The sequence below is a fragment of the Urocitellus parryii genome, chromosome 1, assembly GCF_045843805.1.
Source record: "Urocitellus parryii isolate mUroPar1 chromosome 1, mUroPar1.hap1, whole genome shotgun sequence".
In the NCBI taxonomy this organism is placed as follows: domain Eukaryota; kingdom Metazoa; phylum Chordata; class Mammalia; order Rodentia; family Sciuridae; genus Urocitellus; species Urocitellus parryii.
This window is the reverse complement of record NC_135531.1, coordinates 38,773,700-38,800,879: the sequence shown is the minus strand read 5'-3', so window position 1 is coordinate 38,800,879 and position 27,180 is coordinate 38,773,700. Positions and strand designations below refer to the sequence as shown.

The 27,180-nt window shown below is 37.0% G+C and overlaps 1 protein-coding gene across 2 annotated transcripts in view; it reads left to right on the top strand.

Annotated features, from left to right (window-relative positions):
• Positions 1-27,180, top strand: part of Emb (embigin) — a 55,615-nt gene that overhangs the window by 2,351 nt on the left and 26,084 nt on the right. For both annotated transcript variants that reach the window (XM_026385969.2, XM_077800226.1), the window contains exon 2: positions 10,448-10,534. In XM_026385969.2, coding sequence (XP_026241754.1) covers positions 10,448-10,534 — 87 coding nt within the window. The remainder of the gene's footprint in view (positions 1-10,447; positions 10,535-27,180) is intronic.

The window sequence follows — 27,180 nt, the reverse complement described above, 5'->3', positions numbered from 1 at the left end:
CCACTCTGCCCAGTCTTCCAGCAAATTTGGATAATAAACATGGTTATAAGTTGTAATGTTTACTATGTGACAGTTATGTGCCAGCTACTTCACTATGCAACTTATAGCCCCAATGAGTTAGCTTTATTATTCCCGGCTTTCAAATGAGGAAATTGGGGCTTAGGTTAAGTAATTGCCCAAGTGCACATATTTAGTAAAGCAGTGTAGCTGGAAATTTAGTATTGGTCAATTCAGTTCCAGAGCTTGTTTTCTTACACACAACGCTGAGTTGTCTCCTTGAGATAATTCGATATGCCTATGAGCATTTGGAGCCACTTGACAATACAGTTAGTCTCAGTGTTTGGTATGAGCTATAAGACTTGTTGACAGTTTGAGTCCCTAAAGAATTGGGCACAGGGACTCACCTTGACTCTGTGAAGCTTTTTTTTTTTTTTTTCCATTTATATAAGAAATGTAAAGTGTCTTTGTAAAAGAGAAATATGAATGGGAATATTTCAACATCATTATCATTACTATTATATGAAAAAATTGGATAAATGGTTCATGTTTATTTTTTGAGAAATGTTTGCAGTGAAGTCATTTGAAATTGGCATTTTAACTTACAGAGGACATGGTTTGTGTGCTTCCTTGATCAACTTTGTTCCCTGCTAGACCATCCCACAAAGAGTGCCCAGAATAAATAGTTGTTGAAGTGACTATTTTTCAAGTACCCACATTTTCCTGGCATTGTATTACCTATATTTTAGGAGAAAGTGCTAGCAGTTTGTATCTTTAAAGACATTTAAACTGTTTAAAGGGATAGATTTACTGTAAGCCTACCTTTAATAGCCTACCATCAAAAATTTTAACCGAAATTTATCATCATAATTAAAATGAATTATATAAGCATTTATTAAGACCTAGTTCAACTGACTCACTTCCTAGTGTTCTACCCCCGCTCTCTCCCTTCTGTCTCCTCTTGCCCTTAATGGATAGCCACTGGGAGGGGAAGAACAGGGAAGCATCCTCACGTGGGGAGTGGAGCCAAAGGCATCCAGATCCTGGTAGGGATGGCATCCAGGTAGGAGAGCAACCTAGGTGTAGGGTTCAAGCCTTATCATAGTGAAGAGGGTGCTTCTTTCTAGTGCAAGGTCTCAAGAGTTGAGCAGGGTGACAAGGGCTGTCATGCCAGGGCAGCTAGACATCAGTATCTGATCCCCATCAAGGCATGGAGGTGAGGCATACAGGAGAGACAGACCAGTTCAGGAGGCAGAAGCAACCCGAGTGAGTGAGGAACATGGGGACAGGTGTGGCAGCAGCAGTGGGAGATTAGTTACATACAGGGGAACTGATCAGCTAAGTAAATCTATCAAGGATATTAGGACCCAGGTTTTCCACTAGAGAAGAAGGAAATGAAGATAATATGCTTGTGGCGGGGAGTGGGTGGGAGGGGCGAGTAGAATGCTGTGGTTTTGGATTGCAATTGATAGTATCTATGTGTGTATGTATGTGTAAATGTCCTTATAATATATATGATATATATATATATATAAGTAATATACACACATATGTATATGTGTTGTATGTATGTGTATATGAGTATGCTTGCATGTATTTTTGGCTCTGTTTCCTGAGATGAAGCAGTGAATAAGAATACTTAGCACCCTGGTTTTGGATTAAAGTACCATTCTTTACTAGGAGTAAGCAGGACTTCTTGGAGAAATGGTTGATTTCAGGATTAAGGTGAGAAAGACAATAAGCCTGGAACATCTTGTGTCAGAAAACAGTTAAGTGCTTACAGAATGGCAAATCATGTCAAAAGAATGAAAGAGCTACTGAAAAGAGGCTCCCACTGGACAATCTGGGACAAATTGAATATCAAGGTAGATAATGATACTAATGGGTTATAAACCACTGAATAATATGGGAAATCTTGAGCACATACTGTTATGAATTAGTCAATGAAAAGTTTAATGAGGTACAAAGTATTATACAGCTACCAAGTAATTTCCCTAATAATTCTTATAGATTCACAGGGGATAAAAGAAAAAATAGAAAAGACTGCAAACACGACCTTAATCAAGGGTCAAACCAAAAACCATCAATAAAGGTGGAAAAAAAAATTGTGTGCTCTAATAGGGTGTACAAGGAAAAGAACACAGTATTAGCGCAGTGATATTTATGCCAAAGGTGTCTACCCTGTATTTGTCCATATTACAGCAGAACTCTCCTGGGATTTTCATGAGTCAAGGTCATCAAAGTCAGGAGGAGACTGAAGCTCTTCCAGAATGAAGGAGGAGAAAGAGGACAGCTAATGGGAGCATGTGATACTGAGCTGGACCTTTTGCTAAAATGTACTTTGTAGGGAGACTTATCTAGAGTGCCGAGATGATCTGGTAATGCATGAATGTTAGTCCCCTGATCTTCAGTCTATATTGGGATGATGTTGGGGTGTTTCTTTTGTAGGAAATATATGGTAATGTCATGTGGTCAGCAATGTCATTGTCATATGGTTCAGGAAAAAAAGTTCTGTTCTTGAAATCCTTCTGTTATTTGAGATTGAAGAGAAAAATAATTAGTTCTTTTTTTTTTTTTTTTTTGCGGGGGAAGCTTGGTTTAAGATAGGCATTCAACTACAACAAAAAATAATTTAGTAATTTTGTTCTTCAGTTCTATTCCCAAAGAATTATATGTCCTTAAAGAGGAATAGAGTATATATGTTGAGGGTGGTTGTCTTAGATTATAATCTTCTGAAGCTAATTTTGTATAGCTGGCCATATGTTTCACATTATAAAGTGAATATTAGGAATAAACAACCTAGGACACATGTTCCTACATAGAAGGAAAAAAAAACCATTATAACATTTTGTTAAAAATAAACTGTACTTTTAAGACATCATCAGTATTCAAGGATAACAAAATATGCTAGGAATGTTAGTATAGAAATAATAGATGTTATATTTTAAAATAGTGTTATTCTTTTCATTTAAAATAAGCTTTTTCTTGCATTCTTAAAGTTATTGAGGTTATCATAACTATTATATCCCTAATCCCCAAACTGAATCTTTTTATAGCCTTATAGTTACAAAGTTTTGAGAATCTGAAAGGATTTTGTTTGATCTTGAAGCCCAAAGTGCTTTTGTGACTTAGCCAAGTGCAATGAGCTAGCTAATGGCTGTAGCTGGTTTCCTGGTTTGCATTTTAGGGCTCCATCCAACATGTGGTTTTTCTTCTTAAAAGGCCCTCAAAATAGGCCCCTGGTGGGAGGTGGTGGTTGTTGGGGAAGGGTGGCAAGAAATGTTCATGCTTTAAAATATTTATACTTCAACTAAGTAGAACAGGACTGACCACAGTGTCACAGGCCTTTTGAAGAATCAAGGTTGAGGGTGTGTGTGTTCAGAATCAAGGTTTCTCAGCTTTGGGTCACTGACATTCTGGACTGGATAATTCTTTGTTGTGGGGGACTGTTGTTGTAGAATGTTTTGTAAGGCTGCATAAGAGTAAACATTGCACTTGTCATTAGGGTTTTTTTTTTTTCTTTTAACTTGCTTGTAAATGGCTTTCTTGCCCAGTAGTTTCCTAATATTATATAAAAACTATCCATTCCTTATCTGGGCTGTTATCTCTCTCTGACTTATAAGGGCTGACTTATAAATGGCCCCATCAGGATAACTTGCTTATGTTTCTTGACACACCTCTTTTCTTGACAAAAATCCCACTGGAGAATAATGCCCAGGACCCAAAGTAGCCTTACTCTCTCCCTTCTTTTCTTTCTATTATTATAGTTATAGACAAGGGCTAGGACTATTTCATGCAGTTCTAAATATATTGTTTATAGGCAACATTTTTTCTTGGTAATTAGGTGTTTTAAAACTGTCCTGGCTTAAATGGCTTTTTACCACTGGTCATGGGCTCTCATGGTTATATACAGTATTGTTCCTATGGAAAAAAATATATTCTGATTTCTAAACCTTTGTTTTATATAAAGTATATATGATTGATTCCTAAATTGTACTGCTTTTATAATTGGGTTGCACATTTACAATGCTAAGTATTAGAATGTTAAAATGAGAAATTATTAAAATAATTTAAATTATGTATATTGATAGCAATCGGCATATAGGTGAAAATTTTTAAAAAAATTCTATTTTAATAATGATCTATACTTTCTTTTTCTTTTTTCTTTTGTGTTGTTAGGGATGGAACCCAAGACCTTGCACATGCTAGGCAAGCACTATACCACTGAGCTATATACTCCCAGTCCCAACTTTGACCGTTTCATAGATGAAGTTCATACTCTTCCCTTTGGTCCTTCCCAATTTGATTCAATTAAATGAAGCCCCAAAATTAAATTGGTAAAAATGTTACCTTAATATTTTTGGTAGATAATGGCACAATTATTTATTTGAAAGTGTTAATAGCATAAATCATAAGCCCCTCCAGCAATTTTAAAAGGTAATATGTGAAACACATCTAAGTGTTGTCCATTTTGCTCTTTGACATAAAGTAATAATAGGTGAAAATTGGGATATTACTCAATTCTTTGATGTAATTCTCTCATGTCTCAGCTCCTGTTGAAGGACAAAAAGAAATCTTCTAATTTCTGGAATAACTATAAGGTGTTAATCTTTTTTAAAAATATTTTTATTAGTTGTTGATGGACTTTTATTTTATTTTTTTATTTACATGCAGTGCTAAGAATCAAACCCAGTGCCTCACATATACTAGGAAATTGCTCTACCACTGAGCCACAACCCTAGCCCTAGATGTTACTCTTTTATGTTGGCATTTTGGCCACTATCTGTAAAAGAGTGCCAGGAGGAAAACTTCCAGTGAGGATTAAGAAAGGGATGATTATGATAACTTAAAGAATGTGCACCACAATTCACAATTGCTAGACTGTGGAACCAACCCAGATGCCCTTCAATAGATGAATGGATAAAAAAAGTGTGGCATTTATACACCATGGAATATTACGCAGCACTAAAAAATGACAAAATCATGGAATTTGCAGGGAAATGGATGGCAGATTATGCTTAGTGAAGCTAGCCAATCCCTAAAAAACAAATACCAAATGTCTTCTTTGATATAATGAGAACAACTAAGAACAGAGCAGGGAGGAAGAGCAGGAAGAAAAGATCAACATTAAACAGATACACTAGGTGGGAGGGAAAGGGAGAGAAAAGGGAAATTGCATGGTAATGGAGGGAGACCCTCATTGTTATACAAAATTACACATAAGAGGTTGTGAGGGGAACGGGAAAATAAACAAGGAGAGAAATGAAATACAGTAGATGGGGTAGAGAGAGAAGATGGGAGGGGGGATAGTAGAGGATAGGAAAGGTAGCAGAATACAGCAGTCACTAATAGGGCATTATGTAAAAATGTGGATGTGTAACCGATGTGATTCTGCAATCTGTATTTGGGGTAAAAGTGGGAGTTCATAACCAACTTGAATCTAATGTATGAAACATGATATGTCAAGAGCTTTGTAATGTTTTGAACAACCAATAAAAAATAAATAAATAAATATAATGAAACACACAAAAAAAGAAAACCTGAAAAATGACTTAAAAAAATAAAGTTGTTTCAATTACATCAAACAGGAATAAAATAATAATATATCAAAGGTATAAAGTAATTATGCAATCATATTATGAGACATGATAGAATTCCCTCAGATTCCACAGTTCAGAAAATTTATCTAACTGATAGAAACTCCAGATGCCATGAAAAAAAATAATAACTTTAACACATTTGAAAATCTATGGCAAAAAAAAAAAACAAAAAACAGAAAGTCAAAAAATAAAATAGGAATGATATATTTAACATCATAGCCAAAGTTCTAGTCTCTTCAACATTTCATACAAGTCATTAGGAAGACAGTAAACAGCTCAACAGAAAATGAACAAAGGATATTAATAACTTCTTCACTGTAAAGGAAATGCAAATGGCTTTTATGTACGTCAGAGATACTCTACCTTACTCATATTGAGACAAATGCAGTTCCCTAAATCTAAGATGTGCTCAATCACAAATGGAGTTAGTCAACAGAGACGCCTTCTTGAAACAGATGAAGTGGGCCAAAATTAGCATAACTTGAGCATCAGAAAAGATAATGAGTCTATGGGCTATCACTTTTTTTTTTTTCAAACAATGAACATAGTTTGCTTATAAGGGGGAATGAAAGAAATGGAGGAGAAGAAAAATGAAAGAAAGTTCTTTAAAAGATCACAGATAGTAGTTTAAAAGCAGTAAAAGTATTAGAAAAAGAGAAATTCTGTAATTCAGTACAATCATCCATTCAGACAAGGATCAAAAAAAAAAAGGAGTATCAAAAAACACTGGATGAAATCTAGTTGAAAAAGAGAATATGAGCATACTTTGGAATTATCTACCTGAAGATTACTTAAAATTTCAAAAAAAAAAAAAAAAAAAAGAAGATAGTTTTACAACAGGAAGATCTGCTTGGCCACATCTTCAGTGACCAAAGTAAATATCATCAATAATGCCTGTTGACATAACCAATATTAATAGTCCAGTACCACTTATGTCAAGTAACTTTTGTACCTGAATCCAGAGATGGGAAAACAATCAGGAAAAATCCAGAATATGAAAAAAAAAAGTCTATTGAACAACTGGCCTGGAAATTCAGTTCAATGTAGAAAAATCAAAAAGGGAGGGGGAAGACTATGCTACATTAAAAGAAACTAAAGTGATGTCATCACCTCATGCAGTTTGTAAAGCTTGACCAATCCCCAGATGTTTAAAAAGAGATATTTGGGACAACTGAGAAAATGTGAATAAGAATTATATCTTGGATGATATTTGGAATTTTATTTGTGGTACTGGGCATGGAACCAGGGCCTTATACATACTATGCAACTGCTCTACCCAGAGCTATATCCCTGATCCTTGAAATTATTGTAAATTTTCTTGTGTGGCAATAAAATTGTGATTGCAGAGGAAAATATTATTATTCTTCAGAGATTGCATGTGAAATATATACACGTGTGGTATCATGGGGTATGCAATTCGTTGCCCCATGGTTTATCAAAAAAAAAGAAATGTGTGAAGAAAGAGAACAAACATTGTAAACTATTGTAATTACATCAAACTGTATAGCTGCAAAAATTTGGAAACATCAATCCCCGCTGAAAAAGAAATCATCAAATAATTATTCAAATATAGATTGGAATACTAACCAGCTTGTTAAAAATATTAAAAATGTCAATGTATTGATTAAAAAAAAAAAAAAGAATGTGCACCATGATCTTGGCTTCATCTCTCAGTGTTTACACAACTTTTCCAATCCTCCCTTTTTCTCCCTCCCTTTTTTTTCCCCCTATGAGATGAGGTTTATAGTGGAAAGAGAACATCAAAGCACTGAGCTGGATGTATCATATTTTGAAACCCCAAGTAGTAGGTAACTGGCAGAACTTGGATTGGAACACAAAATTCCCGCCTCTCCATGTTACACATGTGACTTAGCCTAATCCTCTCAGGGAAATATTCCAACCACATCTGCCTGAATCTCCTGCCAGTTTTCTTTATATACCAGAGTTAGCTGAGCCACTCTGCTGCAAGCTGTCCTCCTACTGAAAGCAATAAGGTTTATGTTCTCACTCTTTTGATCAAAAAGTGTCTAAACAAAGAACTTCTCACTTTTACTATTCTAACAGCTCTTGCCCTGATCATGGCGGGTGTGCAGATTGCCTCTTAAAAGGAAAGCAGAAATCATATTGGTTATATGTGTGTTTTTTTTTTGTACTTGGGGATTCTTCAGTGGAAACTGGAACCTGGTGAGGATTGATGTTTTTAAAGAGGATGTGAAGTTGGAGTAAGTGGTGCCAGGTTTGTGGATGTGTGATTGTCCTTCTGATATAGGGACTGGAAATTTAAAGTTGGCAGAACAGCTAGAATATTCTGGAACTATCCCTGAAGCTTGCTTTTTCCTTCCTCTCCTATTCCTTTGCCTGGTGTCAGCTTAGGTTTTGCCCAGGCTCAGCTTAGATCCTTTTCTCTGCTTCCTAGAAGGTAGACCCTAGATGGGTTCTTCCCTAACAGGTCCTGAGTAAAAGGAAGGGAGCTCCAGCCTTGGCTGATCTCTTTGGCCTCACCTTCACCCTCGTCCCACTGCCAGGCTCAGGCTTCTTACTGTCCAGCCTAGAGGTCAGCATGTGTGAAACACACAGGCTGGTGGCTGGTGATCGTGAATTGGTGTGGCTCTGAAATCTTAATGACTCAATCACAAATTGTGGCCCTATCAGCTACCGTTATGAATGATGTACCGAACAGGTACCTCCTTGACAGAAGAACCCATCTAGGATCTACATTCCAACAAGCAGAAAAAAGGGATCTAACCTTAGCTTGGGCAAAAATCTAAGTTGACTCTATTTCTTACTCCTCATCAGCATTAAACATGTGTCAGGTGCTTTATATGTTAACTTATTTATATGAAATAGAAATAAGAGAGACATAAATCATTTAAAAATATTTTTAGTTGTAGATGAGGACAATACCTTTATTTTGTTTATTTAGTTTTTTTTTTTTTTTTTTAATGTGGTGCTGGGGAATGAACTCAGTATCTCGCGCATGCAAGGCAAGTGCTGTACCACGGAGCCACAATCCCAGCCCCCAGAAATCACTTTTTAAGCATATGTCATTCTCTTATTGTTACTGAGACGGTGAACAACAATAACAACAATTGACGTTTGATGATCTCAAAAGGGGTTTGGGCTTGTTTCAGGATGAGGAGTGTGTTAATAACCTTCACCATTGCATCCTGTTCCATAGTAGGATAGGCCAAGAAAGGAGGTTTCCCTAGCAAGGAAGCAGATACCAAAACTTTGTTTTATAAACTTCACAGATTGATAATTTACAGAACAGCTCTTTTCTTCCTATCCATGAGTGAGTGGTATCTGCCTTGATTTTCCTGAGGTGTTTTTTTCTTTAAAACAATCTCTAAATGAGCTATGTCCTGGAATGGAAAGAAAAAAAAAACAAAACCTAGAATCTTCATTAAGAAGAGAATATTAATGGGAGCCCTTTTAGCAAGCTATCCCCATGCCTTTGCCCCATGTTGCTTTTGGAAGTGAGTGGGAGAGAGAATATGAATGTGAATGAATAAATATTAGGTGTGGGTAGAGAAGAGGTTTTTCCATCTCTGGGAGTCCAGTGAGAAACTCAGGGCATATTTTTCTATATAATCACTGTCAAAGGACAGGATGACTTAAATATGTTATTAAAGATTATAAGAAAGTGCATTTCAGCCTTCAAAGCTGTTTTTGAAGTGATTGAACCTTTAAACAGCTTATTGGAGAATTAGGTTCTGTAGGTACATGTTTTTATTAGGCAGTGTTTTAAGCCATGTGTAAAATTTAAGTGAAAAAGGTGATATACTTTGATAACATTTTTCATACCTTTAGGAAAAGGAAAAGACTGGAAATCTAATCTTGCATTAGAAATAACTTTCTGAGTGTTTTTAAAAAGTGCAATAAAAAAAGGCTCAGGTTTAATTTAAATTGAATGAAGATTTCAGAATGCAGCCAAATTGAGAAGCCTTGTTTTCTTCTCTGACTTGTTTAGAGTTTGTTGGAGTTTTGCTAGGGTGAGGTCTACTACTCAAAGAAGCAAGAGGCTGTGGAAGAAGGAGGAAGGGCAGAGGGGGAGGCTTTGAAGAGAGAGTGTGGTAAAAATGGAAACCTTGTTTCGTCAATGAAAATTTTCAAACCCAGTGACAGAGGAAAGGGAAGTGGGTTGCTAAAGGGCATGCTACACTATAACCATAGCTGGAAAACAATCTCACATGCAGCCATTTTGTCCTCTGCCTCTAATGCCCAAAGTTTTTATTTTGTTTATTTTCTCTTGCCCTTTGTTATAGTCCCTTCATCACTCTTTGTTCTCTCATCTCTCTTTGCCTCATTCTTTTCTTTTTTGGTGCTGGGGATTGAACCCAGGTGTGCTTTGTTTTTGAGCTATATTCCTAATTCTGCTTTAATTTATTATTATTATTAATATTATTATTATTATTATTTGAGACAGTGCCTCCTAAGTTGCTGAGGCTGGACTCAAACTTGTGATCCTCCTGCCTCACCCTCGATATTATAGGCATGTGCCACCATGTCCTGCTTGCTTTGCCTCATTCTGTCATTTCCTTTTCTGCACTAATTCTTCAGTGTTTTCAATTCATTTATGTTTTTAAAGGGATCTGTAATTGTAGAATAAGAAAATGGAGGTATTTATTAAAGAAAACAGCTGTCTGAGTAAATACCCAGTACATTTAGGTAAGTAATAAACAGAAAAAAAAATCAGAAATTTGGTTACATTTAATAGCCTAATATAATCCTGAAAAAAAATGTTATTTATCCATAATAGTGTACAATGGCATTTTAGCTGTTACAAACTGACTTTCAGATAGTCATTTAGTCTTGATGAGATGTCTGATCCCATGTTTTTTCTCTTACAGATTCACCTTTTACAAATCTTGTTGGAGAAGAAATGATGACAAAATACTCTAACCTGTCCTTGGAGATTCATAGCATATCACTGACAGGTAAACATATCTTGTTTCAAATACTACAATGCCAACAAATTTTGTTTCTTTAAACATTATTTAACTAAGCCAGTGTTCTCTGACTCATCAAGTTCTAATCCCTGTTCCTGGCTTGGTAGGAGAAGTGTACATGTAACCGGTACAAGTCCACTACCCTGTGAGTAACACATCGCGCTTTGGCTTCAGGGAGGTGGAGGCTGTTCTAGACCTGCTTGGTCTGAGAAAGGCTTTTTGAAAGAGGGTCACCTGGGGGAAGGGGAGGATTAATTGAGGTTTGCAGATTCTCTTATGCTTTCATTAGTTCCTGCTGGTATATCCTTTAGAACCATGCTACACTGAGGGGAGGATTCATCTGTCTTCTGGAAACCATTTAGCCAGAGTGACTAATGATGGTCTGAGATATAAGTCACTGACAGAGCCGTGGGAAAACCAGTAAAGAATCCCCAAGCCAGACTCAGCTCTGCTTTTTCTGCTTGCTCTTTCACAGCTTTGGATTCCAGGACCTCAAAAGTAATTGGAGAGTTCTTTAAAGTAGTAACAGTGGTCTGCTTTAGTAACAACTGTCTTATAAAATAGTACAATTCAAATTTGAAATATTTAAAACCTGTTTATTAAATCAATAACCGGTATTTTCTACTTTTATGTCCAGTTTATAATGGTTTCCTCTACGTGTGAAATCTTTCTGTACTTGTGTTTCATGTGACTAGAAGGGGTCATATCAATGTTGGGTAGAACATTTTTATAACCCTGCAGTTCTTTTGGTTTCCAAATGTCCCCCTTCTGATATTTGGAATTTATTCTTTTAAAAAACAACTACAACATATCTGTGTTGTTACTTGTTGCTTTACTTTTTTCAAGTTCTGGTTGTTGGTTACCTCCTTAAGATGAGGTGTTTCCATAAGAGAGATTCATATGAAGACATAAGTTTGCAAATTCTTTGGCCAGTCTGGCCGTGTGGGCAGCAGGTATCCTTCACTTATTGGAACAGCTAGTTGTATAGAACAGCAAGAAATGGCCTTTTAAATTGATACCAGGCTGGTTATTTACTTAACCTGTTTGGAGGATTTAAAACCTAGCAACCCTTTTATTCTAAGAATGCAATTAAAACCAGCCTTCTTACTGTTACAAAGAGAAAACTTCAGTGTGTCATTTCTTCTCCTCATGGACTCTTGAACTTCAGCTTGCCCCCAGTCTGAGCAAGCACCGAGATGCAGAACATCCTGAGAACTGGTGACACAGCCTGATTGTGCCATCTGTGTACACACATTTGTTTGCTCAATTTCCCTCAATGTTCCTGCTGGTTTACTTGTCTGTCCTGATAAAGGAAGGCCTCTGATTGATTTTGGAGACACTTGAAAGTCTTAAGTTTGGAGCTTTTCCATGTTGCACGGTCTTTTTAAGATTAAGACTTTAAAAAAGGATCTGAATTTTTTTTTTTTTCCTGACAAAAGAAAAGGTCTGATGTACGTTCTGCAACACTGGCCTTGTGCTTTGTGAATTGAATGGCTGGGTTTCCATGCAGGGCTGTGGGTCGGCTTGCCTTCTCATGAAAGTTTGGTCTTAGGAGTTACGTTTACTAGAGCACAGAATTTAAATTTGAAGGCATGCCGATGATTATTGGGAGCTAAGAATTTTCTTAGGGTTTCATTTAAGTTTTCTTACGATTCATGATGGTTCATATTAAGGACTTTAAATCATTTGGGTTTTTAACCTACTTCATGTATAAACAGTACTTTTAATATTTTTCTGTTGTTACTTATTTTTTCCTTCCCTTTGGCTATTTTAGAAGTGGTCTTACTGTTAGGTTAAAGTGTTTCTTATAGAAAGATGAACCAGTTTTGGCCCAGAATGACCATCTTGGCTATTCTTCTTCATATATTTACTAGGTGAGAATGGGAAACATTTGGGGCCCTGTGCCTGGAAGAATGAAAAACACGACCCCTGACTTACAAAAGGCCTACTTGTTTACTTACTTAATGTTTTTAAAAATGTTGCTAATTATTTCCTTCATAAACTCATGATGTTGACTGTGTACTATGTACATATTTCTAAATATAACTTAATTAATTCTGATAGTAGCCCTCTGAGGTGAGCATGTTTATTATCTATAATTTGCAGATAAGGAAACAGAAGCATAAAGAGATGAAGTCAATTGACTAAGATCACAGGTCCCAAGTTGGGGATCGGTTCTGAATCCAAACAGCCTGGTGCTGGAGCCTGTGCTGTTAACCACTGTGCTTTGCAGCCTCTACCTCTACCTCTACCTCTACTGGTCACCCTTTTATTTTCATGTGAAACCCCTGTGTCCCACCTTTCTTTTCCTTTATCCTCTCTAGCTTCCACATACTAGAGGGGGAAAAATACAACCCTTAACTTTCTGCATTTGGCTTATTTCGCTGACATAAGGCACTTAGGTTCCATCCATTTTCCTGCAAATGACATAAAAATTTAATTCTTCTTTATGGCTGAATGAGACTCCATTGTATCACTACGCTTTGAAACAGATCTTTTGATAATGGACTGTTTTCATATCACAGTTCTAAGTTTTCCCATGTTAATATTTTTGGACTTTTTTTTTTTTTCCCCTTTGCTGTGCTGGGAATTGAACCCAGGTCCCTGCACACGCTGAGCAAATGCTCTACCACTGAGCTATCTCCTCTGATCTCCATTGTCAGTATTCAGAAGTCGTTTATTATATTATCACAATTAGAATGTTTCTGTATTGTTACTTTCAGTGTGTGTGTGTGTGCTTTTCCCCCTTTGCACATTGTAGTGTTTAGAGTGTCAATAGCTCGTTATAGTTTAACCAATGTGATTAAAATCAAAACATCAGCTGGCAGTTTTCTTGAGCAGCCTGTTGATGTTGCCATCATTTGTCACCCTGGTAACCCAATGGCACATTGTGTTTACCATGCTGATGTGAGCAGCTAGCCTGGTGAGGAAAGAGGGGACAAGGTGGGTTAAGCAGGTGTTGAAACTACAGGTAAGCAAATTAAGCTCAATGTAAGGTTTGGGAAGATCGGTCACACTGAGGAAAGTCAGCCATGTTTTCTAGACCCAGGCAGGTGAGAGTTCTGGGTCAGGAGCACTCAGGCTTTACAGTAGGATGATTGAGCCGATGAAAAGAAACGAGAATTCCTTTTATTTATTTGGCTGTCCAGACTCTTGCTACCTAGAAGATTCTAGAATGACTCTAATGATATGTGACTATTCATGATATTTCTCAGAGGCAGTCATCGAACCTGATGTAAAGACTTCATGAACAGAGAAGATAAAATATGAGTCCTGATTTTCATGGGGAGTGAAAGAGAAGATGGACAGGGCTTCACAGTAGCAGTACGAGTGGCACAGCTGCGAGTGACTTTTGTTCTCCATCAGAGAACTGCTTCCAGTAGCAGAAATGATGACGTTTGGGCTGGGTAATTCTTTATCCTAGGGGATGGTTTGGAGCACTGTAGGATGTTTTTAACAGCATCCTGGCTTTTACCTATTAGATAGGAAATCAGAAGTCCCCTGGAAGACAAAATCATCCCACTTGCCCTCTCTGCTCTACATGTAAAAGAGGGTAGATCTGGTTTTTGAGAGAGCTGTTTTTAATGAAATACTTGAAGCAGACTACTTATGAAGACAGAAGGTTTGTTTAACTCACAATTTGGAGTTTCAAAGTGCAAACGGCATGGCACAGGATCTTGGGAGGCTTTGTGGTGGACGAGGTAGAGAATGTGGGAGGAAGCTTCACATCTCAAGTCAGGAGGCACAGGGATCTGGGTGGTGCCAGGCTTGCTCCTTTTATAACAGCCCTTTCACCAGAACTCAGGGTTCCCCAGAGAGGTACCTGATCCCTCGGTGGGGCCCTCAGTGACCTAAGGACCTTTCACTCTTAAAGGTTCCAACATCTCAATGCTGCTGTTTCATGGACAAGCCTCTAGCACATGAATTTTGGGAGAACCTCTCACATCTAAACCACAGTACCCCGCAACTGTTCCCCATCCCTCCACCATGGAAGGACATATGATTTAATAATCACAGACACTTTATTAACACCAAAAAGTCAGATGTTGTTGCTCAGAGGCCCAGGACACAGCCCAAGCGGGACAGCAAACCAGATCTATTATAATTCCACCTCATCCCTCCTTTCTGCTTCTGTTCAAATGCTCCCTATTTTAGAGAATTAAGCCAAAAACCACATCTCTGATAAGGGTCAGGTAGATAAGAGCTACGTGTTTCTCTGATGTTTGTATATATTTTTTATGAACTTTTAATTATGTAAGTAAAATAGAATTTATTTTAAAAAAACATTAAAACATTATTTCCAATATTCTAATAAATTAAAGAATCTGAAAACCCTCCTGCCACATCTAAGTGTGTCTTCACACACAACCTTATCTTAAATAGAAAGCCAAGGACAAATGAAAGTGAAGACAATTTCTACTGACCAAAATTGGTAATCAGAGTGTCAAGCCTGGGACTTGTTGTTGTGTTGGGTTTCCTTGTGTCTGTGGCCAAGTACTTAAGTTTTAAGAGCCACAGAGATATAAAAACACAGCCTCGAATCTGTGCCAGGAGAGGAGAGTTGGAACTGGAAAACCCCAGAAAGCTGATCCTTCCCTGGCTACAAACAGTGGAAGGTTTGACCTGGCATCAGCTGACAGCTGGGTGGGGCATCAGCTGACAGCACAAGGTGATGACAAGTTGGTCTCTTTGTTTTGCCTTTCTCTGCATTAAAAACAAAAGGTTCCCATTACTGTCAATTAAAAATACACCCCAACCCTCCCCCCCCCCAAAGATTTCTCTGATTATTCAAAGATATGGGCCTGTGCTGGAGGATGTTTAGATTGCACATTTATATTACTTGCATTACAAGCTGACAAATAACAGAAAACGATCCCTGGCAGGTGCTTTTTCCACAGGAAAACCATAAAAACCATCAATGGAAGGACGCATTGTCCACCTGGCTATGCAGTCCATATTGAGAATGTGACCCAAGAGAAATTCTAAAAACAACAAAGCAACCCCTGGTCTGTGAGCCAGCCAAGGAGCTGTAGACTAGATGTTCCTGAACTTCATATCACAGAAGTACTAGATCACAGAAGTACTAGATAGGCACACAAAGGAACAAATGTTAGAAATATGAGAAACGTGGGAAATGAACATTGTACTATCCAAACAGAACTTCTAGAGATAAAAGTCACAAACTTGACAGACCATGTCAGAGCCCTGATGCTACCCAGCACTTCTGTCACTGTTCTCTCCCCTCTTTCATGTGATAACTTCTATTCAATGTGTGCTTCTTTCCCATGCTCTGTATGTGTGTGCATGCATGCACAGGTGTGGCATATACATGAGCAATATGAAAACAATATAGTACTGTTTTACCATATAGTACTGTATATGTGTATATATATATATACTTACACATATGTGTATGTATATAGTATATGCACCATATACTTCTCTTTTATATACATTCAGTAGTTTTCCCTTTTTCAGGGGAGAATATTCCAAGACCTCCAGTGGATGCCCCAAACCATAGTACTGAACAGTACATGAGCAGTCTTCTTTATCCATGGGCTCTGAATCTGTGGATTCAAAAATATTAAAAAAATATTTAGGGAAAAAACATGTACAGAATGTTTACAGCTTTTTTGTTTTGTCCTTATTTCCTACACAATACAGTGAATGGCAATTTACACACAATGTACATGATATGAGGTATTCTAAGTAATCCAGAGATTAAAGTGTGTAGGAGGATATATGTAGATCATATGCTTTGAGTATCTATGGATTTTGGATTCTGAATCCCTCACAGATTCTGGGAGATGGTTGTTCTATGTTTTCCCCTGTATGTACACATCTATAATAAAGTTTAATGTATAAATTAGACATAGTAAGAGATTAACAACAATAATAAAAAGTATGTAAACGTCATCACTCTCAAAATATCTTACTGGACTGTATGCTAGTTAGAGTCTAGATTCCTATATTATTGTTTCTCAACTGTTTGAATATTTTTCAAGCTACCCAAAGTAATAAATAAATTTTATCTGATGCACTGCTTACACATTCACACACATGAAACAAAAGTTTCAACAAACAACCCTTACCCCCTCATACGTGTGCTACATTTGGATAATTTCTCTTGCTCTTCTGAACCCATGAAAAAGCAAATCTGGTCATAACTACTAAATTATTTTCTGACCTGTGAGTAGGTTTTGACTTGCAACTTGAAAAATTCTGCCTATTTTATTCCATTAATTTCTTGATGTTTCCTGCATTAATACATTAATATTAGTTTTTTAAACACATCTCATATCTTTGTGTTTGTTTTTTTAATAGATTTTACTATTCTTGGATTTTTACTTTTGCATTTAGATTTTGTTTTAGCAATGCCTGGGTGGTCCATGGGATACATGTATGGGGGCCCCAAACATTTTCTTTGTTAAAAGGCCAAACTTTTGCTGTGAATTCTGATTTTTGACTAAAGGTAGATTTCAGATTTGACTGCAGGTTTTAAATGTTGCTGATATTTCCACTGTGCTGATATTTCATTATGGGTCATTTTAACTTGAATACCATTGAAGGTGTTGGATTAGCTAGAACAAATTGGCTAATTCCCAAGTAACCTGGTTCTTTTTTGATAGCGCACCGAAGGCCATAAATTATTAGAAGCCCAGCCATATTTTCTTTTTTTGACATTGATCACTTCCATCCAGTGCATCCAGGCTTCTTCCTTCTTTCCTCTGTTCCTATTTTTTCCTTCCCTGTCTTCTTTTCTTCTTTCCATTTATAGAGAATTGCTGGAAGAAAAAGAAAAAAAGAGCAAGGGAAAGAAGATGAGGGGAAAGTAAATGTGTTAAAGCACATATGGGTAAAGAAAAGAGATTAGCAGGAAAAATTGTCCACCTGCTTTCCCATCCTCATGTTAGTCTTAGGAAACAGGTTTGTTTTGTGAGACCATTTAAATCAGGAGTCCCTCAACTGAGAAGAAGAAAGCAGCACAGAAGACTAAAAGAAATTAACAAATCTTATGAATGATGCAATCTATGGGAAAGGATATGTCATCAAAGCACAAGATCTTTCTGAATTGGAAAACAAGCATGTTCCACAAATGGAAATGTTTATCTCCAACAACGAGAACCAGGTCAGGTGCAATCCAGAAATGAATATTTACTCTAGATCTAACTAAGAAGAATATGAAGGGATGTTTTGATAGTCTTTAAGGTACACTTGCATTTGCAATCCAGAGTTCCCTCTTTTGTGAATTTTTGCTTTGCATTCTGTATTGCTATTGATGCTGTGGCAATTAGATTGACTAATATTGGTTATAAAAAAAATCTTATTAAAGAGAAAAATAATTTTTTCTTAAAATTCCTGTTCATATTTTTTCATAAAATGACGGTGAAAGAGCCCCCTCTTATAATGTTTTTTTAATTAGTTAACTTATTTAATTTTAATTAGGTATATATGACAGCAGAATGCGTTTTGATTCATTGTACACAATTGCAGCACAACTTTTCTTCTCTCTGGTTGTACACGATGTAGCGTCGCACCGTATGTGCATTCTTACATGTACCTAGGGTAATGATTCCATCTCATTGCACCATCTTTCTTGCCCCCATGCTCCCTCCCAACCCCTCCCTCCCTTTTACCCAATCACAGTTTCTCCATTTTTTCCCATGTCCTACCCCACCCCCACTATGGATCAGCATCCATTTATCAGAGAGAACATTCGGCCTTTGTTTTTTGGGATTGGCTTACTTTGTTAACATGATATTCCCCAATTCTGTCCATTTACTTGCAAATGTAATACATTTATTTTCTTTTAATGCTGAGTAATATTCCATTGTGTATATATACTACAATTTCTTTATTCATTCATCTATTGAAGGGCATCTAGGTTACTTCCACAGTTTAGCTACTGTGAATTGAGCTGCTATAAACATTGATGCGGCTGCATTGCTATAGTATATTGATTTTAAGTCCTCTGGGTATAGATTGAGTGGATTGGCTGGGTCAAATGGTGGCTCCATGGCAAGTTTTCTAAGGAATTGCCATACTGCTTTCCAGATTGATCACACCAATTTGCAGTCCCACCAGCAATGTATGAGTGCGACTTTCCCCCCACTATTTAGATGTTTTAAAGTAAAGGAGTACTTTTTGGGTTTTGACTGATCCTTCCTTAAATCTAGAGATTAATGTTGAGGAGAACTGAATGGTTTTTGCAATATAGTAGTGCCACTTGTGATCTAGATCCCATTTGATTTAGGGTGTCTACTATAGTTAATCTTAATTGTGTTTATTTATGTTTGAATTGTTATCTTCTCTGCACCAAGAGCAATTTTTAATTAACCTCTGTATCATGCATAGCATATAATAGTACTGAACAAGTTTGTTTTGGCTGAAAACTGAATCAACTGTTTGAAACATAAACCTCTTATTCATTCCTGCATATCTCCTTAAGTATTTTGTGCCTAGAATTTCTCATTCACCTCCCCAGGCAGCATTTTTTGGTAAGCCTGAAAACTACTTCTAAGACAAGATACCTGATCTCTCTAGAGAAGTGTTTCAGTACTTTAAATTCTATATTCCAGGATCCACTTGCATTATTAAAATCAGTTCAGCAAAAATTCATCAAGAAAGGGTTTACAGTGGTGAACAAAGCAGGCATCTTTCTACTGCTCTCCCCTGAATATCTTGTAGTTTACATTCCAGTGGGGACAGGCAGTGAATAAATAGGTAGACAAATTAATTAAAAAGATAACACTGGGCAGTTTCAAGTGCAGGGAAATTAATCAAAGGTGATATGATAAAGTGTGACTGTGGAGACCAGAGTTGGAAAAAGCAGGTAGGGGAGCCCTCTTTGAGAAGGAGGCATGTAGGTTTGTACTAAAATGCATATTACTAAGACTATAGAATCAAAATCTCTGGGAGGAGGAGGCCTGGGTATCTGCATTTTTAGAATTTTAGAAGTTGATAGCCTGAAACACGAACCATTTGGCTGGGGTGAAATCTCCAGGATAGACATGAATCTGCAATCACCTGCATTCTGGACACAATCTTTATCAAAATAGTGGGTCATGCTGTACATTAGGTGTTCATGAGTTCTCCACTTGATTGGGTGAGTCCTAAGGCATCTGTGCTTAATAATTCTTTGATAAAGTCCAGTTAGTTTTTAATCTTTATCCCCTTGATATATCCATGGTGCAGAAAGAAGACCAAGGGATAAAGAAGCCAATTTTGAATGCTTTGTATACCCTAGTCTTAACTCATCATAGCCACAGACTTATCGATTCTATACAGTATGTGTGTGTGGGGGGGAGGTTCTACATAAGATTCCCTGGATTTATTTTAAAATTAGTTTTGCTACTAAAAGAATTTTTAAAGCCAATAGAAAATTTCATTACAAAATTTAATAGTCCCTTGTACTGGGGAATCTATAGATACAACATTTTCATTTGCTGCTGTTTTCTTACATTGTTTTAAAGTGAAGGTGTACCGGCCAAGTGTGGTGGTATATGACATTAATCCTAGTGACTCAGGAGACTGAGGCAGGAGGATCACAAGTTTGAGGCCAGCCTCATCAACTTAGTGAGGCCCTAAGCAACTTAAAATGCCCCTGGGTTCAATCCCCAGTACCTAAATAAATAAATAAAATGAAGCTGTACAAAATGGTTCAAAGTAAGTAGAAACTTTTCATCAATATAGAGAAGGTGGAAGCTGGAGGATAGTTATTGCATGAAGTTTTCTTAATTTGCGGATGCAAAAGAGATGGTAAAATGTAAAAAATGTGATTTATAGCTCCAGGAAAAATAAAAGAGGACTAGCTGTGAGTGGAATGTACAGGGCAGGGGTGGGCTGTTCTGAGTCCTGGATTGCTGCCCAAACCTAGACCTTGCATTCCCTGCACCCCTATTTGTAACCTCAGGGTTTGCCTTTTAGATTGCCTGAACAGGTATTATAATTAGCACCTTGCAGAATTTATTATGAGGACCAAGTATTAAAGATGGTCCATATTTTTATAAGCACCAAATAACACAATTGCTATGGAATATTAATCATGAAGTGGAAGAAGGCATATTTGAAACAGCCATTGTAAATCTTGGTAGGTGAGAATGATCTGGGTTCATGATCTCAACCATAGAAGCAGTCTTTAATCAGTGAAGCAGGAAATGATTTATTGAATAGATTTTCCATAGCAGAATTGAGGGGAAGGCTGGAAACCCAAGTCCTGGAAATACCAAGGACCTAAGGAGGACAGACAGTAAGGAATACTGAAATAAGTCTGGTTAGGATATTACTGTTGGTACTGTACAATCTTGATATCAGTGCCTGGAATTAGAGGCACACAGTAGATTGTTTTAATTGATTTTTTTAAAAAAAATATATGACAGCAGAATTCTTATTACATGTATACAGCTCAGTTTTTCATATCTCTGGTTGTATATAAAGTATGTTGACACCAATTCGTGTCTTCATACATGTACTTTAGATAATTATGTCTTTCACATTTCACCATCATTGTTAATCCCCTGCCCACTCCTTTTCCCTCCCACCCCTCTTCTCTATCTAGAATTCATCTATTCCTCCCATGCTCCTTCTCCCTACCCCACTATGAGTCAGCCTCCTTATATCAGAGAAAATCTTCAGCATGTGTTTTTTTGGGGTTGGCTAACTTCATTTAGCATTATCTTCTCCAAATGCATCCATTTACCTGCAAATGCCATGATTTTATTCTCTTTTATGGCTGAGTAAAATTCCGTTGTGTGTATAGGCCACATTTTTTTTTATCCATTCATCCACTGAAGGGCATCTAGGTTGGCTCCACAGTTTAGCTATTGTGAATTGTGCTGCTATAAACATTGATGTGGCTGTGTCCATGTAATATACTGTTTTTAAGTCTTTTGGGTATAGACTGGGATAGCTGGGTCAAATCGTGGTTCCATTCCCAGATTTCCAAAGAATCTCCATACTACTTTCCATATTGGCTGCACCAATTTGCAGTCCCACCAGCAATGTGTACCTTTCCCCCCACATCCTCGCCATCACTTATTGTTGTTTGTCTTTATAATAGCTGCCATTCTGACTGGAGTGAAATGATATCTTAGAGTAGTTTTGATTTGCATTTCTCTAATTGCTAGAGATGATGAACATTTTTTCATGTGTTGACTGATTGTATATCACCTTCTGAGAAGTGTCTGTTCATGTCCTTGGCTCATTTATTGATTGGGTTATTTGTTTCCTTGGTGTTTAGCTTTTTGAGTTCTTTATATATCTTAGAGATTAGTGCTCTATCTGAGGTATGATGGGTAAAAATTTGCTCCCAGGATGTAGGCTCTCTATTCACCTCACAGATTATTTCTTTTGCTGAGAAGAAATTTTTTAGTTTGATTCCATCCCATTTATTGATTCTTGGTTTGAATTCTTGCGCTATAGAAGTCTTATTAAGGAAGTTGGGGCCTAATCCCACATGCTGAAGATTAGGGCCTACTTTTTATTCTATTAGATGAAGAGACTCTGGTTTAATTCCTAGGTCCTTGATTCACTTTGAGTTGAGTTTTGTGCATGATGAGAGATAGGGATTTAATTTCAGCCCCTAGATTTTTTTTAAAAAATACTTTTTTAGTTGGAGGTGGACACAATACCTTTATTTATTTATTTATTTATTTATTTATTTAATGTGGTGCTGAGGATCGTGCTCATACATGCCAGGTAAGTGCTCTACTGCTAAGTTACAATCCTAGCCCCACACAGTAGATTTTTAATAGAACTGTTACACGGATAGGTAAATGAACATCATGTAATAGGTATGTCATAAATAAGTTGGACAAATGGATGAATGAATAGTGATGCACTGTGATTTCTGTATCTTTTAATTAGCTCTTTTTAGTTATACATGGCAGTAGAGTATATTTTGACATATTATGCATAATGGAGAATCACTTCCCATTCTTGTGATGGTACATGATGTGGAGTTTTACTGGTCGTGTATTCAAATATGAACATGGGAAAGTTATGTCTGATTCACTCTACTATCTTTCCTATGATCTCTGTACACTTGCTGTTGCTAGTGTGATTAGTTTCTCAATTCTGGACTCCTTCCTAACTGTAAAGCCCTGCGTAGGTGGATATGATTTGTGAGGTGTCCAGGCCTGAAGGGCATAGGGGAGGAGTATCCAGCTCTAGGTGTGCACCTGAGTACAGAGCTTTCCCTTTCTTTGTACTCCATGGAGTAGAAGGGTGTTGAGATTCCTGTCACCCCCAATAGTGATAAAACCCACTGCTATAGTGTTGGATAACTTTCATGTTAATTACTTGGAAATAATAACAGCACATCAATTTGATCATAATACAACAATGTAACCATTTGCTATGGCTTTCTAGGAACTGATAAACATAATGCTGTGATGTTCCAGTCTTTATACTATGGAAAGATGTTTAATTTTTGGATTATTAATGTTATTTCCACAAATCAGGTATTATATTGTTGAAAACAAGAAGAAAGATGCAGTTTTGAAACTCAAATAGAACTGTGCACCACCATTTCCCATTTTTCTTTGAACTGATCTTAAATCACTTGAGTCTTTTCAGAATGTATTTCAGAAAGTGAGCAAGTTTCTACCGTCTTAGAAGTGTAATGTCATGGATGTTTTTGCAAAACTTCAAAACGGCAGAAATGCATTGCAGTTATGCAATATTCAGGAAGTTGAAATGTTGTTTGTTGAGTTCACATTTGCTGGCTAACCACAAAAGATTTTAATGTGAGTGGTAGAACTTTCTACGTATTTATGATACTGTGATTACTTGACAGGAAGAAAGCAAGCTGCAGAAATATTACAGGAAAACATAAGACAACAATTAGTCTCAGAGGATGGTCTGACACTCAAAAAGCCTGTATTGTGGTTTACATCATATAAAAGAACATTTGGTGAGGGTGTGGCTGAGCGAATGTTTTAAATGTGCTGGTTGTGCCAGTCAATATCATCCTGTTCACATTGTTCTTCGCTACATTTAAAATTCTAAGTTAGTTTCATCTTCTATTAAGATTTTCTTTCATTTAAAATCTTGATTGAACAGTTTGAAGGTGATGAATAAGTTAATTTCATTGTTACAAGGATTTCATATCATTGAGAGTGGGTTTGTACTACTGGTTAGGAGGATCTGAATCTAAATTTGAGATTCAGTGCTCATCTATAAAGTAGGAATGGTAACCATAATACTTCTGAGAACTGTTTGAAGATTAAGTGATACAATCAACATATAACTCATAGAGGAAGAAAAGTTTATTTTGGTTGGTTTCAGAGGCCTTAGGTCATGATCAACCAACTCAGTTGCTCTGGGTGTGAGGTGAGGCGGAACACCATGGTAGGAGGTCGTGGCAGAGAAGAACTACTCAGTACTCCATAGAAGAAAGCAGAGCTGGTGGGTGGGAAGGGCCCGCAGAGAAGATAAACTCTTGCAGGGAACACTACTGTGTCCTACCTCCTCCATTTACACCCCACCTGCCTATAGGTACCACCCAGTGAGTGCTTTGAAATTATTAATCTACCAAATGGATTAATCCATTGATAGGTTGCCGCTTTCATGATCTAATTATTTTACCCCTGAATCTTTCTGCATCAACACAGGAGCTTTTGGAGGATCCATCACATGCAAGCCACACCAGGAGCATACATTGAACAATTCCTATATTATATCATCAGTGCTCTTTCATATGATAGCACTTTCTGTAGTCTAATGAAAATATCCATTGTCCTAATTTACCAATGAGGGTAATGGGACAAATGAGGAAACTGCGGTATTCATTTCATAGACACTTTTTCTTTTCTTTTTTTGCAAATGAAAGATGTCTCATCAGGGCAGTTAAATAATCTGAGTTTTACTTTTACAAAAGCACAACTTTTTTATGTTATAAAAAATAGATAAAGGAAGAGAAGCTAGCAAGAAAAGTTAACAGGTCATTTGACTGGTTCTGGTGAAAGGTAATGAAGACTTACAATGAGGAAATTTGATTGACATTTCAGAGGTGAGATGAACTGAATCCTATTGCATGTGAGTCAGAGTTAGGATGGTGAAATAGAAGCAATGTAAAGCGAATTTCAAGGGATAGGTAGTCTCTAGCAATATTTGTTAATTCCAGGGACATGAAATATGTAAAGCATGAGCTGTGCAAATAGGTCATCAGGCTAAGTAGTAGACCCTTTTTAATCTAAGTGAAAGCATTTTGTTTTTAATATGGTGGGTGAAGACACCAAAATGTATTGTATTGAGGTGGGAATGCAGCTGAGATCAGAGACTGTGAAGTTGATTACTTGAAGAAATTGACTAATTCAGTCATTCTTTTTGGCAGAAATTTCACTAAGAGATGGAACTAAATTTGAAGGGTACCCCAGAACTAAATGTGAAATGAGGAACATTTAGAGATAACAATTTCAGGACCAAAAATACAGTTGACCGTAAAATATTTTCTCTCATAGTTACTACCACATGTAATTCCTACTATGTGGTAAGCACTCACCCAATTCAGTGAAATGTGTAAATTCCTTCAGCTTTTACTTACTCAGTTTCGCCCTGTATAATTTGACTCTTGGTCAGATCTTTTATACCTTGGCTTTTGTTTTTTTCTTTTTAAGAGTAAAACTCCATTCAGCAATTTTGCAGTTACACAAGCAGTTATTTCAAGCCTGTGCTCACAAAGCACTTCACACTGGCTGTATTTCCCTGTTTGCAAACTTTGCACCTTGCCATTGCTTGAGAAAGCATTTTATGCAGTTTTAAATGTAATTAAAAGTGATAGGATATTTCACTTAAGTTATGTTTCTTTTTCTTTATAAACTTTGGCTCTGCATTTCACAACAATGCACAGGAGGGACTTGGGAGATTGGTTTACGTAATTCAGTGTGCCTTTGCCCTTCCCTAACCTTTCTGAGGAACTGCACAGTTGCTTCCCTGCTTTTCCATGTTGTTATTACCCAGGTGTGATAAATATCATGTCCCTAAATATTACAGTTTTGTTTTACCTTTCTCTTAAAAAAGATGCATTAGTTTTGTTTTTTAAATATTTAATTTTAAATTTTATTTTAAATAAAAATATTTATTTTATATCTTTGTTTTATTTATTTATTTTTATGTGGTGCTGAGGATCAAACCCAGGGCCAAGCATGCACTAGGCGAGCACTCTGCTGCTGAGCTACAACCCCAGCCCCTGAAAAGATACATTCGTTTTAAAGTATCTTATTATCTTCAGCTTTCTCAACATGACTGTCTCTCCTGTTTTTAATTGTCTGTTGAAGAAAGCAGATCATGTAACATTTTCTCACAATCTGAATGTTCTTGACTCCCATGGGATATGGTTCAATATGTTCTTTTATTCTCTATATTTCCTGTAAACTGGGAGTTGGACTTGGGGACTCCCTCTGTGTCAGGATTCCCTTTCTTCCTTCTGGACAGATGATTGCCCAGGTGGTGGGGTATCATTCTATTTTTGAGATGACAGTACAGTTAATACAAAATGCTGAGATCCACGATTCCCTTGGTATTGAGCACCACTGGGTTATATTTATATGTTTTGTTTATTTATTTATTGGGTGGAATTCTTCTCCTTGACTGTTTGGTCAGCTAGTGGTAGAGCTGGTGTCAAGGTATGTGCTTAATATTTTTCCTTTATCTTAACCACTATTCAGAATGAAAGTTGGTACTGTAATGTCCTCTGTAAATGGTAGTGTGTGTGTGTGTGTGTGTGTGTGTGTGTGTGTAAGAGAGAGACAGAAAAATAGATAAGGAGTGGCTCCTGCCACCCTGACTCTACTGGACCCCCTGCTGAGATCTGGGAGCCTGACTGGTTAATAAAGCTTATCCTTGCTGTCTTGGTCAGAGGTCCTGAAATCTCAACTGCAGACTCCAGGATGAACAGGATTGGTCCCCACTATCCCATCCTCATTGCTAAAACATTGGGGAAGAAAAGCTTCTCCTCTTCCCCTTTAGATTCCACTAATTAAATTGATGAAAGATTATCAAAGAAAAAAAAGATTTAATTATGTATGTATAGTAGTTCACAGAAACAGTGTGACTCAAAGGGGCAATTAGGAGGCTGGGGATGTGGCTTAGTGGTAGAGCATCTGCCTGGCACGCACAAAGTCCTGGGCTCTATCCCCAGCATGGCAAAAGTAAAGAAAGAAAGCAAGAAAGAAAAGAAAGAAAGAGAGTTAGAATTAAGGCTTATTTTGCTTTTAATTTTTTAAAATTTAACTGATACATAATAATTGCATGTATTTTAAGGTACAATATAATATTTAGATATAAGATATAATGGTAAATGATCACATCTGGATAATTTGCACATCATTTATCATTTCTTTATGTTGGGAGCATTCAACATCTTCTCTACTAGCTATTGTGAAATATGCAATTGATTGTTGTCAACCTTAGTTATCCTACTATTATGAAGAACATTCTAAGTTATTTCTTCTATCCAGTTGTACCCCTGTACCTGTTAACCATCCTCTCTCCACCTGCCTCTCCACCACCCTTCTCATCCTCTGATAATCATTATTATACTCCCTGTTTTTATGAAATCAGCTTTCTTAGCTTACATGTATAATTGGGATCACAGGGTAAGTAAGTTTCTGTGCCTGATGCTTCACTAAACA